Source organism: Copadichromis virginalis, linkage group LG22 (genome assembly GCF_057382275.1).
Source record: "Copadichromis virginalis isolate Kocher_CV1m ecotype Utaka linkage group LG22, C_Virginalis_male_GT1.1, whole genome shotgun sequence".
NCBI lineage: Eukaryota > Metazoa > Chordata > Actinopteri > Cichliformes > Cichlidae > Copadichromis > Copadichromis virginalis.
The window spans coordinates 25,292,582-25,305,658 of NC_140638.1; the positions used below are offsets into that span (position 1 = coordinate 25,292,582).

At 42.1% G+C, this 13,077-nt stretch overlaps 1 protein-coding gene across 1 annotated transcript; it reads left to right on the forward strand.

Moving 5' to 3' along the window:
- The first annotated feature begins 4,950 nt into the window (after window positions 1–4,950).
- Window positions 4,951–13,039, forward strand: LOC146683441 (digestive cysteine proteinase 2). The gene is made up of 11 exons (XM_085446684.1): window positions 4,951–5,123; window positions 5,768–5,827; window positions 5,911–6,003; window positions 6,590–6,762; window positions 7,710–7,971; window positions 8,062–8,257; window positions 8,355–8,548; window positions 8,629–8,720; window positions 10,775–10,936; window positions 12,235–12,424; window positions 12,511–13,039. Exons 1-11 carry the CDS (start codon window positions 5,078–5,080, stop codon window positions 12,696–12,698), a joined length of 1,656 nt encoding a protein of 551 aa, XP_085302810.1. The 5' UTR covers window positions 4,951–5,077; the 3' UTR covers window positions 12,699–13,039.
- The last annotated feature ends 38 nt before the right edge of the window (window positions 13,040–13,077 follow it).

Sequence of the window (13,077 nt, forward strand, 5' to 3'; positions counted from 1 at the left end):
AGTGAATTGATGGTGTGTGTTAGACGTTCAGGTTGTTGATTGTCATAGTGGTGATCACTGCAGCCTGGTTTTTGGGAACTTTTTATTTTATGTTAAAACATGCCACCGGTGGAAAAAAGTGACCCAAGTCATCAAATGAAGCACTAACAGCTGCCTCGTGCTGCCACAGCTGCCAGCGTAGTGCAGTAAAGATGGTCTAGAGTTACAGATTTGCTCGGCAGCAAGGCCGACTGGAACTGCTGAATGTGAAAGTTCTTTATCTGCTCAATGTTTTGTTTGGGGATATTTGGTCGTATCATTTGATAACCTTCGCTTTTCCTGCTGATTCCTTTTCCAGTCAGCTGTTTTTTGTTTTGGTTTTTTGCAGTGACACACACTCTTTTTTAGCTCTGCTGAGCTGTTTAAGAGTAATCTCATGACTTCAGTTAGTGCCCTGAGACAGATCGTAGAACGACTTCTCACTCTAAAATCTTTGTCCATCTGTCTGTCTGAACAGGCTGCTGCCAGCAAGCTACCTTTCAGTTATTTAAGATCCTGTGATCTCCCCGTCTGTGCCAGATCAACTCCAGAGGTTTCACTGAGGCAGGGGAACAGCACAGCAATGCTCTGTCACACACTGACACCTAGTGACAGGGTTGGGTTCTGTTTTTTATGGAGCACAAAAGACTGTATCTCGCTCTCAGCATATTAAATGTTGTTTGTGGTTTTAGGTTATTAGAAATCAGATTGCGTAAGAACAAATGAGTGCATTAAAACATTTACCATACAAAACTGAATGACTGTAATTATACAATTGCTGTCATGGCAGAAAGAAAGTACGCCCTCTGTCACTTTTAATGTTCTTAAAGGTTTTTAAATTAGTTTCATTTCAGTGGTAACACAGCAAAGATCAGATTTCTCACTTTATTTGTTTGGTTTCATTTAAAATTAGGCCAAAATGCAGAAAAACAGAGTACACGCTGATATTTAATAGCTTATAGAACCTCTTCGACCAATTATCATTTTCTGTGCCACTTGATCAGTCTCGTAAATCTCTGTGGAAGAAATTTGGCTCGCTCTTCTTTGCAACGTAACTTCAGTTCACTGAGGTTTGGGCATTTGCTTATGCACAACTCTCTTAAGGTCCCACCACAGCATCACAATCAAGTTGAGGTCTAGAGTTTGGCCAGGCCACTGCAGCACCTTGATTCTTTTCTTGTTCAGCCATGCAGTTGTAGATTTCCTGCTGTGGTTGGGAAATCCTCGTGGTTTCTGCCTGATTGTGCTTCAGCCAATACTTAGTTTTCAGACAGATGACCTTACATTTGACTCTAGAATACTTTGCTATACTGAGTTAATGGCCAATTCAATGACTGCAATATCCCCAGTGCCCCATGGCTGCAAAAGAAGTCCAAATCATCACCCCTCCACCACCAAGCAACAGTGTTTGAGGTGTTTGTGCTGATATGCTGTGTTCTGTTTTCTCCAAACGTGGTGCTGTGCATTATGATCGAACAGCTCCACTTTGGTCTTGTCTGTCCAAAGGACATTGTTCCAGAAGTCTTGTAACTTATTCAGGTACAAACCTAAGCTGTGCTGCCAGGTTCTCTTTCGAGAGAAGCGGCTGTCACCCTGCAGTCCTTCCAAACCAGCCATACTAGTTCAGACTTTTCCTACTTGTACTGTGATGAACTTTAACATATAACATACTAACCGAGGCCTGTAGAGTCTGAGATGCAGCCCTTGGATTTTTTTGTTTTACAATTCAACTGAGCATTGGGGAGAATTTCCACTCATGAGAAGACTGTTGTTGTAGCTCACCTGACATTTGGTTTGTCTAATTTTGAGACCTGCTAAGGATCAAAATGTTGTTATCCTGGGACGTAAAACCTCAGAACTGACAGGGGCCATGCTTTCTTTTAACAATGAAATTATAAATATTGTAACTACAATGTACGTACAAGACATTGTCACTAAGAGTCAGGTTTTTCTTCTTCTTTAAAATGTCACACTGTGCACACGTTGGTGTTTTTTTAAATGCACTGGAACATAAATGGAAAACACTCAGCATGTAGTTAATAACAACTATCACTTTTGAAACTCCACCAGCATAACACTCACAAACATACTCAAACACCCACAGACAGACAAAACACACACACACACACACCTTCACAGCTCTACAATTTCCAATCAAGAAGAAAATCAGCAAGATGAATCTTTTTGCATGCAGACTCACCCACAAAACCACATCTTCTTCTTTTGTAACAACTGCAACCATTAAAACGTGTCTCTAACAGACAGAGTGAGAGAATTAAAACTCTTACTCGATTGGTTATTTATTTTCACTTCTTTTGGGTGTTTTACAGCAGTTTTTTAGGCCTGACACTTCCTTTGTCCGTTACTTTTTTAAGGACACACTGCACACCATGCTGAGTATGCCAGTGTGGCGGAGGCGTGGCCCCGGGCGCAGCTGCAGGGGAGGAGTGGAGCGGAAGGCTCAACGGGGCGGCGCCGCGAGGCTGGTAAGAACAGCTGATATTGTTTATGGACTAATGATGGTCTCCTCCGCTGTGTTTATAGTGAGACGAGGAGGAGCGGCCAAGAGAGATCAGCTGGGCTCGAGCTGTCAGACGGTGCGACTGAGTCAGCTGTCAAATACAAATATATCAATAAACGTGGAAGTTGGCTATACCTGCCTGTGTGTGCGTGTGTCTGTGCTGGGTGTACTCCACAGCCAGGTTCTCAGACAATAGCTGTTTTGGAATAAAATTGTTGTTGTAAAAATAGTTTTTCATGCTTGTCAAACTGCATTTTCTTTGACATTTTTCAAACATTCAACAAAAGAAATGGGAACAAATTCTGTCTTTTTGTAACAGGCTATTAGAAACAAAGTGCTTAAAGATACCATTTAAAATAAGTTCTTTGTTAACACCATCACCTTTCACAGAGCACTAAATGATCTGCAGAACAGGAAGAGTTACTTGACGATGCTCTTCGTGGACTACAGCTCAGCGTTTACCACCAACACCATAATACTAGACATCCTCACCACCAAACTGGACCACCTATTACCTGCTCCTGGATCAAAGATTTCCTCACAAACCAGCCTCAATCAGTCCAACCCCCAACCTCTCTCCTCGACTGTCATCCAGCACCAGATCCCACGCCCCGTACACCTATAACTGCACACCAACCAAGCCAACTCTCGTCATTGTCAAGTATGCTAATTACACCAACGTGGTTAAACTCATCTCTGATGGAGATAAGACAGCGTACAGGGCGGAGGTAGAGAACTTTTCCCGCTGGTGCTCCGAAAACAACCTAAAGCTGAACATCCTTAAAACAAAAGAACTCATAATGGAAAGACACAGACAGGTCCACTCCCCTCTAATTATAAACGGGGAATGGGTTGAATCTATCTCCACCTTCAGGTTTCTGGGCACCCACATCTCCCCTGATCTCACCTGGACCCACAACACCAACGCCCTGGTAAAGGCCCAGCAGCGGCTGCACTTCCTCCGTGTCCTGAGGAAGAATTACGTGGACCAGAAGCTGCTGCTGGCCTTCACTGCTCCTCTGTGGAGAGCATCTCCTCCACACTGGGTGTTTGATAGACAGAGTCCACTACTGACAACAGGACGGCTGTACAGAGGGTAATCAACACCACCCAAAAAAATTATTGGTTGCCCTCTGACACCCTGGAGACCATTGCCAGATCCTCCTGTCTCAGGAAAACTAGGAAAATCATAGGTAAGCCCTTACACAGCTTACCATCTGTTTACCCGCTTCTCTGGTCTGCGCCTCAGGTCAATCAGGTCCCACACCTCCAGACCCAGTAACAGTTTCTTCCCCTGGGCCATTCAGACTGTTAACAAACACCCACCTCATGAATCTGAGCCATGGTCTGTGTGACCCTCATCACTCAGGCCACTATTTGAAGCTATTTTGTTCTCCAATGTCTGTCTTTCTCTTATTTCCGAATATATTCCTCTGTATTGTATATATTTGTCCTCTTTTGCTATTTTTTCCTGCTTTCTACTCTTTATATTTTATTCTGGCACCGTTGGTGTGGAGCACCCACAACTTTTTTTTTTCTGTTCTCAAACCGATCTCCCTGTTGGAGCTCAGTCTGGGGGGAGTTATTTTTTTTCTCCTTATCTTTCCTCATGTGGTGCATTTTCCATTGTTATACCTCTCTGACCTGTCTTCCCCATGTGGTGTTTGTGTAATGTATGTATGGTCAGAAGGGTAAGTCGGCGCTGGCAAAGGTCGGCAGCCTTAACCCCATTTCCTTTGGGGTCAACCTTCAGGATCAATAAAGTTTTATTGAATTGAACTTCATTTTACACGTACAATGACAATAAAGGGCTATTCTATTCTATCTATTCCATTCTAAAAATAAATAAATAAATAAAAATGAATAATAGAAATTGTTTTAAAAACTTCTGGAAATGGTCAGGTATGAGGATTGGACTGAATAAAAAAGCAGTTATTGTCCAAAGAAAACTTTGAAAACCCTTCAGAAACTTTGAAAGACTATTCTCGACATCACTGGATCAAAATGGGAATCAAAATGGGGCGACTTGACACTTTTGCACAGGATTGTATATAAAGAATAGCTTTTAAAAAAGCAACCCTTCTCTATAACAAACAAAACCCAAGAGGGAACTCTGACTAATCCTGTTGTAAATGTCATTTAACATACAATTAGCACACAATTAAGTTATCTTATCAAAGTATTTTCGTCTGATTGATTTAAGGATTTTAAGAGCTCCAAACAAAAAAGGGGAAGCCTCGGCTTCGTGACACGCAGTGGTAGTTCACACAAACACTGCCCTTTCCGCTGTTTTCCTATTATCTAGTTAACTACAGTCATATGACATGCTTCACATGATGTGCGTGCAAATAAAACTGTGATTGGAGGAGACACTTCCTCGGCGCGATGTGATTGGTGGACCGGGCAGGCACCGTTCTCCATGATTTAATCATTGTTTTGGGGGTTAAAGAACGTCCGCAGAGCAATGTGTTTCTGTGAGGTTTGGCTTTAGTCTGCCAGCTGTTCTCATTGTCACTCTGAGAATACAGAAGAAAAAAAATGCAGCTTTGGTACATTGCAGCTATTTTTTTGTGCGATGTCGCTGGTAAGGAAATACATTTCATATTTGTTTTTTTAGGTTAGCTGTTTACAGTCAGCCAGCGTTACATGCTGTGGAGGTAGCTAGCACTCGGGGGTCTTGTTACGCAGCCGTTACGTGCAAATAAACATGTTAATAAACGTACATTAGCATTCAGTTTGCTAAATAAGAGGCTATCTTTGTGTGTAAGTAGCTATACAGTAGAGCAGGAATACATACGATAATTTTTAACTTTCACATTAAAGTCTTCCTGTTTTAGCTTGAGAGAAGTGCTAATTTATGAGCGCCACTAACCACTCTTTAATTCGGCACACAACTAACTTTATTATTTACCAAAGCTTAACCTGTTCCTTTTATGATAAAGTGGGCTTTAAAACTTAAAAAAGGAAGGTTGGGGTATGAGAAGTTTATCTAATTTTATAACTTATATTGCCAAAATGGCTACAAACGTCTGTTTTATCCTCTGCTCCGTGTGTGAGAAGTTAACAAGGCGTCTGTAAATGACCAGTGTTTGTAGCGTCCATGTAACCAGTTATAGCAAATATCCAGGGATAGCTGTCAGTATTTCTTGCTTTGCTATTTGCTGCTTGTTGCACACAGCTCTGTAGTTATATTACTAACATGTGTTGTCACCTCTGCTTCATTGTCAGGTACAGAGGCAAAGGCAGTACATAGCCTTCCTGATTTTGGAAAGAGCTATCATGTCAAAGGTAAGCTGTGAACTAACAGAGGGTTACACAGTATGTTTTGGGCCTTGTTGGAAGTTATGTTTCATTGAGTATTTACATTTCAGGAATCATCTCTCTGCCCTATGCTGAAATTGAGGAACCATTTGAGGCCTGGTTAGACCTAACAGCAAAGTCAAGCCGGATAGACTACTACCACGGTGAGAAACCCCCTTCAGCTGATTCTCCTGAAGCAGATTCTGTATTCCCCTGCTTGGCTAATCAGTAATTTGAAATTGAGTGCCTGTTGTGTAAGAGAAACGATACCAGACTGTAACATTATCGCAAAAAAAAGAAGTGAAAAAAGACAGAGTAAGCACGCGTGATGAACATAATCTGATGACTTGTGTTGCATGTGACTTTGTACTAAAATTGTGTTTTTATATGCTTACAGTGCTGATGACGGCTGGTGCAAACTTACCCACGAATACTCCTCTTTATTTAGTTTTTCTTCCATCAGACAAATCATCATCTTGACTTGTACATAACTGTAGTCTGTTAGGAAAAAGGAAGAATGAACACATTCAAAGTAGTAATGAAATAATAATAATAAAATTGAATCCTGATATAATGCGTTTCTACTGACAGGTGTATACGCCAAAAAGCCCTGACTATAGCTAATAAGGTTTTGTCTGAGCCACACATAGCATATTCATTCAGAAATCTTGAGCTATTAACAAAATAAATGTACTATTAACATTAGAGAAGTCAATAATGTCTCATTTTAACACTCTTTATCACCAACAGGCCAGGTTTTGACTTACCAGTTAGCTTCAGAGCAGCAGTATGGCACTGCCTATAAGATCTCGCCTGAGACCACTGAAGAGGAGCTAAATGTGATGAAGTGCTTCCAGATTAACGGAACAAAGGACGAAGCAGTCACACCGCAGGCTGCGCTCCCCGATGTGCAGGGCTTCCAGGTGTGTGTTTTATTTCTTTTTATTCCACTTTTCAGTTTGATCTTCATGAGTAAAAGTGTATATATGGAACAGTCTCCGGTTGTTAAAACAGAAGCCAAAGCAGAAAAGTCTTAAAGCTGTATACTATCATTCTAATGGCCAGAAGGGGGTAGTTACCCTACTGCAAGAAGAAGTCAGAGTGTACTGAGGTCACGCACACATCGGTTAAGAGTTGACCTCGACATTGGACATGATGCAACCACCGGTTGCTAGGGAAACTTCTATTCCCCAACCAGTTGGCAGTGTTTCTAGTAGATTGCCAGTGTTTGTAGATAAGCCTTTCACTTACAGTCAGACCAGTAAATGGGAATATGCTACCATTACCAGTATTACTAACATTGGGGGAATACTAATATTTCTTTAGTGACAGGTTGTTTCCAGGAAACCATTAACCTGTCTGTAGGCCTGTGTGACTTTGGTTATAGCAGTCATTTTTGCAGCAACTGCCATCAGCCTCCAGCAATCATTCACCGCTGGTCTTGGAGTAGTCATTTTCCTCCTCACGTTCGAGGGTTGTCAGATGGTCACTCTCTAGACCCGTGTCACTATAGACGCATTCACTTGATCCTATGTTGTCACCATGATTGTCACACAATCATGGTATTAATGGTTAACAAGTTGACATCACACGGTCAGTGGTGATGTGTCAGCAAAACCGCAAAAGAAAACAGGTAAATGACTCAACTGCTTACCTCAGTAAACCTTTTCTGATGAGTTTGTGGGCTCATAAGTCATAAGATCTTTATTACAGTGTCATGTTCATTTTGTAAATTACATTTTCATGAGGAGTATGTCTTAGTGGAAAACAAACCGTCACCATTTGTGAGTATTTATATCGTAGTCACATATTTCATTGAATGTTTTTATCTTTTATTTTGACAAGTCAAGTTGTTCATTTCCCTCCTTAGTTCCTGAGGGTGGAGTACTACAGAGGTTCCCTGTGTGAAGTCTGGCAGAATGTGACCACTGTGGGTTACAAGAAGAACACGTACACACTGTGGGTGACACATTCAGAGCGAGGTGCAGATGGAGGAAAAGACACCCCCATTCCCATTCACTATGAGATGATGGGATACAACACTCTGCTGGGGTCCCATTACGACAAGTACTTGGTGGAATACAAGGAGTTCAGCACTGACGTGAACCCCAAAGTCTTCCTGCTTCCTGAAGGTTTGTGTAAATATATACCTGCTCGACCTTTTGGAAGACTCAGAGGACAAAAGAAAAACAAAAACTCCTTCTTGTTGTGTTTCTATACAGGCATGAGTTGTGGTGGGTTTCCTGGTCCTGGAGTGGAGCACCATATGTTGGCCAATCCAATGAAAGATCTCATCCACACCTCAGCGTCAAGCCAGTCACAGCGCATGTTCAGCCATTTCAAGGACAAGTTCCAGCGGCAGTACAACGATGAAAGGGAGCACGAGAAGAGGGAGCATGCTTTTGTTCTTAACCTACGGTGAGCGCAACATTTAATACTTTAATAATAATTGTGAGGCTACAGCTTTAGTAGTAGTTTTTCAGCGGTGTGTCTGACTGGTTCCCTGTTTTTCTAGGTACATTCACTCTAAGAACAGAGCGGGCATGTCTTTCTCTCTGGCTCTGAACTCTCTGTCGGATCGCACCATGTCTGAGCTGGCAACCATGAGGGGAAGAAAAAGGGGAAAGACCCCAAACAGAGGGCTCCCCTTCCCCTTCAAAGCTTACAAAAGAGTCAATCTTCCCGAGTCACTCGACTGGAGGCTTTATGGTGTGTATAAGCTTTAAATATTCACCAAAGATGCATCTGTGAGGAAGGTTTGTTTTTTCACCTTAACTCTGGCCTCCCAGGCGCCGTGACCCCAGTAAAGGACCAGGCCATCTGTGGCTCCTGCTGGAGCTTTGCCACCACTGGAGCAGTAGAGGGCGCTCTCTTCTTAAAGGTAAAAAGGATAGGAGGCAGCTTGCTGCACAGTCCTTGGCCCCATTCCAGTGTCTTCGAATAATGGGGCTCCTTCCCTATTCTCTTTGAAGCCGCAGATGCTCAGCTTGATGCTTCATCTGTTCTTGTTTGGGTTTATTTCCAGTGCACTTACGTTTGGTATAAATCTATATCTATCTTTCTGATGTTTTAGGGAGAAATTAGGTTTTATTTTAATACTCCTTGTATTGAAGTGGCTCGTGCAGGCAGAAGAATACGCCCAGTGAAATGAATAAAATACAAAGATGCAAATTATTCAAGGTGCATGACTGATATAGATTCTTTGTGACAAAACCAGCAGAATTATTTGCAAAATTAAAAATAACCATTTGTAAATTAGATAGATATGACAGTCTGTCACATTTATTTAGCATAGGGCTGCTGTTTGAGTCTACTGACCTTTTTTAAAAAATAAAAAAAACAAACAAACATCCTTCTCTCCGAAGTGCAGCCCTCCTTTTGGGGATAGATCCACAGGAAGATTCATTGTGTAACTTCAGTCGTGTTGGACGGGCTTTACAGTGTGTGTGTCTGTGTGAATGAATGAGTCTGAGGGGACGTCAGCTTTGGGCTGCCTCCATCCTGTAGAAAGCTGAGCTCAAAGGCATTCCTTATCCCATGTTGCCTAGCAACTTGATCCAAACATAGGATCAGTTTATTGGGACTTGACGGCACCCCATTGAAGTGACCGAATTCTGTGTCTCTCCCTCACATAGGAGACTCTTAATTATGTGTCTTGCCCCTGGCCTGTAGCTCTGTAACTCCTAGGCTGAGGTCCAGTGATGGAGGAAGTCTCAGGGATATTACTTACATTAAAGCTCCTGCTTCATCGCAGTGCAGTAACAACATTTAAACATTAACTGAAGTAAAATGTTTTTGCATTGCAGTAAACTTAAGGTGCTGCGCTTGGAAATTTCCCATTGAGTATCAGTAAAATCTGATCTTAGTATTTATTTACTCATCTAGTTTTAAATTACTGATCAGAAAATGCAAAGTACATAACGAACACCGAAATCCAGGGTCGAAAAGTAAAGTGAATGTGGAAGTGAGCCCCTTGAGACTGGCTCCAAAGGCGATTCACTCAAGTATAAAAGATCGATAGAGCTTCTGGGTCTGAAAAGTGAAGCAACTGCAAGTTTATTAAAGCCACCGGGGAGGTGATATCTGTGATTTTAAAAATACTCCTGCCTTATAAAAGTCTGTAGGAGAAGAGCCCATAAATCTTTATCCCTTTTGTAAATTTTAGTCATTTGAAGTGTCAGAAAGGAGGATTATCCAGGACATGCTCTTTGGCATCAGCGCGGTTTCATGGTCAGATTACCCCTCGCTGTCACATGTGGTTCAAAGCACCGAGATGATGTTGCAATGAGATTTCACAATGCAGTAGAAAACTTTATGGTAGTTGCATCCTTGTTTCACACTGTCAGTGGTCGTGATGGACTTCCATGTAAAAATGTCCAACTTTACACCAAAACATGTTTTTAAGGTCTGGTTTTGGTCTCTGTAGCGACTTCTTGTTTAACGATGTATAAATATATAAATGTAAGGGATTCATCCGTGCAATAATCTTAACATTTCTCACTGAGGTAAAGCAGCTTGAACTGCTAATTGCTTTGCAATAATTGCAGGAACAGTTTGTTTTGGCTAGGAGGAAGTACTGCTGTGAGGCTGCAGCAGGTCGTCTTTGAACCTGAGCGATGCAGTGACCCCCATGGGCAGGTTCATAAACAGAGCCACTCAGTGGGGGGCATGCTTTGAATTTAGTTCTTCGTGATCTCACAGCATCTGCCTAGAAACCTGTAGATTGCAGCTGGAGTAAAAATGGTGTAGGAATGAAAGCCGATTATAAATGTTTAGCTGTCTTGTTTGTGTTTCATATAATCAAATGTCAATAAAGTGGATCAGTGGATTAAAATGTCTGCATTTTATTAGAGTTTGATTCATGATTAGTGCAGAGTAAGCGCAGGCTGCTGATGTAATGCCGAGTGTAATCATACTTTTGCTCGTGTCTTTCAGACGGGCTCTCTGCAGGTTCTGTCTCAGCAGATGCTGATCGACTGCTCCTGGGGTTTCGGTAATAACGGCTGCGATGGCGGGGAGGAGTGGAGAGCGTACGAGTGGATCATGAAGCACGGAGGCATCGCCACAATGGAAACATATGGCGCCTACATGGGGATGGTGAGATGATTTCACAACAACAAATCAAAAATTTAAATGGCCTTTATTTGTATAGCGCTTTACTCGTCCCTAAGGACCCCAAAGCACAACCAGTCATCCACACACACATTCACACACTGGTGATGGCAGCTACATTGTAGCCACAGCCACCCTGGGGCGCACTGACAGAGGCGAGGCTGCCGGACACTGGCGCCACCGGGCCCTCTGACCACCACCAGTAGGCAACGGGTGAAGTGTCTTGCCCAAGGACACAACGACCGAGACCGTCCGAGCCGGGGCTCGAACCGGCAACCTTCCGATTACAAGACGAACTCCCAACTCTTGAGCCACGATCGCCCCTTAAAAGAGCGACGTTAATAGTGTAATTCTACAAATCTTATCATTGTGGTATTAACGGCATGTTTGATTTCAGGCTCAGGAAGCCTGTCTTACAGTTAAACAAGCTTTTGACCAGAGACTGTTTCATGTGTCTCTTAAGTACTTAAAGCATTCAGAAAGTTACTGTCAGTTTGCCCCACTGTGTATAACTGTGTATTTATTAACATCAAAGGAAGAGACTGACTTCCAGTGACCTGTGATTATCCCAAATTGCTCTGGTGTCACCCAAAAGTAGCGACACCTGAACAGTATTTTGCAAAATTCAGTCATAAATCTAGCATGCTCTAACTAAGCAGACATAGATCTGCTGTTTAAGAGTAGTATTAAATATTATACATGTATTTAAAAATAAACTATGTGATGTCTGTTCATGTCTTTAACCCAGCTGCCCCACATGTGCTAGGTCACAAAAAGCCAGAGATGGATGAAAGCCAGTTGAAATGACCACTGCTGGTGTGTATAAATGGCCTTTACTGGGCAGCTATTCTACCACTCTCTCCAGTGCTCCTTGTTAAGTTTTCCTTTGTAATAAAACAGCAATTTTAAGGTCCAGAAATATTCAGAACCCAAACAAAGATTCACATTTTGTTCCAATAATCCCTCCCCTCTGGTATTCCAATTAAAATAACATTCCTTGCAGCTATCATAGAATCATCAGGAGCAAAACATCACATACTTTCTTTCTGCGTTAAATAATGGATTGTTTTTCCATTAATTTGCCCTCCACAAACCCCAGTAAATCACATGCGTATGATTCATTTCAATACATTCCTCCCTAAATGTTAAAGCAAAACCTACAAATTTATATTTAAAAAGCCAGCAGAATAACTGCCTGCTTATTAACAGTGGATTTCAACACAAAAGAGGATTTCGAGAAGCTGTGAGAAAGTTTTTAAAAATATTTTTTTCTCTCCGAGTAGAACGGATTTTGCCACACGAACTCGTCCGAGCTCGCTGCACGTATCCAGAGCTACACGAACGTCACGTCTGGCGATCAACTGGCCCTCAAGCTGGCGCTCTTTAAAAACGGCCCCGTTGCCGTGAGTATCGACGCATCACATCGCTCGTTTGTTTTCTACAGTAACGGCGTCTACTACGAACCTGCTTGTGGTGAGTGTTTTTTCTTTCCACAGTGATTGCGTTAGATACTATCCTTCACGCTCACAACAACGTAACTCGCTGGTTCTGTTTTTCAGGGAACACTGTGGATGATCTGGACCATGCTGTGCTTGCAGTGGGATATGGCACCCTGAATGGAGAGCCATACTGGCTCATCAAGAACTCTTGGTCCACATACTGGGGCAATGATGGCTACATCCTCATGTCTATGAAGGATAACAACTGTGGTGTTGCCACTGATGCTACATATGTTACACTGGCATAGACTGTCTTCTTTTAAAGCCTTTATGTTGCTGTTGATGCCACTTCATGACTGCTGAATTACACTTAATCTTGATGTGTGTGTTAGGCCAGCTTTATGGGAAAAAAGCCTAAGAACTTATCGTGGACTGAACTAAACATGGCAGCCTGATTGGGAGGAGACAGCACTACAGTGTGTTGCATTGATAACAAGACAAACTGGATCATTGTGAAGTAAAAAGTGTTACGTCCCGATAATCTATTTTGTCTCTGTGGTGTTAGTTTTTTAATTGCTGCTGGAAGGCAGAATTTTTATTGAAAACAAATTTAAATAAATTTGCTGGTCCCAGGAAGTTATTAACTCTGGTTGCTTTGTCTGTTTCTACTTGATGACACACAAACAC

Excerpts from the sequence above, each read along its gene's own strand:
- LOC146683441 (XM_085446684.1), top strand. The coding sequence starts at position 5,078 with ATGCAGCTTTGGTACATTGCAGCTATTTTTTTGTGCGATGTCGCTG. Across the intron at positions 6,763-7,709 it reads CCGATGTGCAGGGCTTCCAG|TTCCTGAGGGTGGAGTACTA; the intron begins GTGTGTGTTTTA and ends TTCCCTCCTTAG. Across the intron at positions 8,258-8,354 it reads GCTTTTGTTCTTAACCTACG|GTACATTCACTCTAAGAACA; the intron begins GTGAGCGCAACA and ends CTGTTTTTCTAG.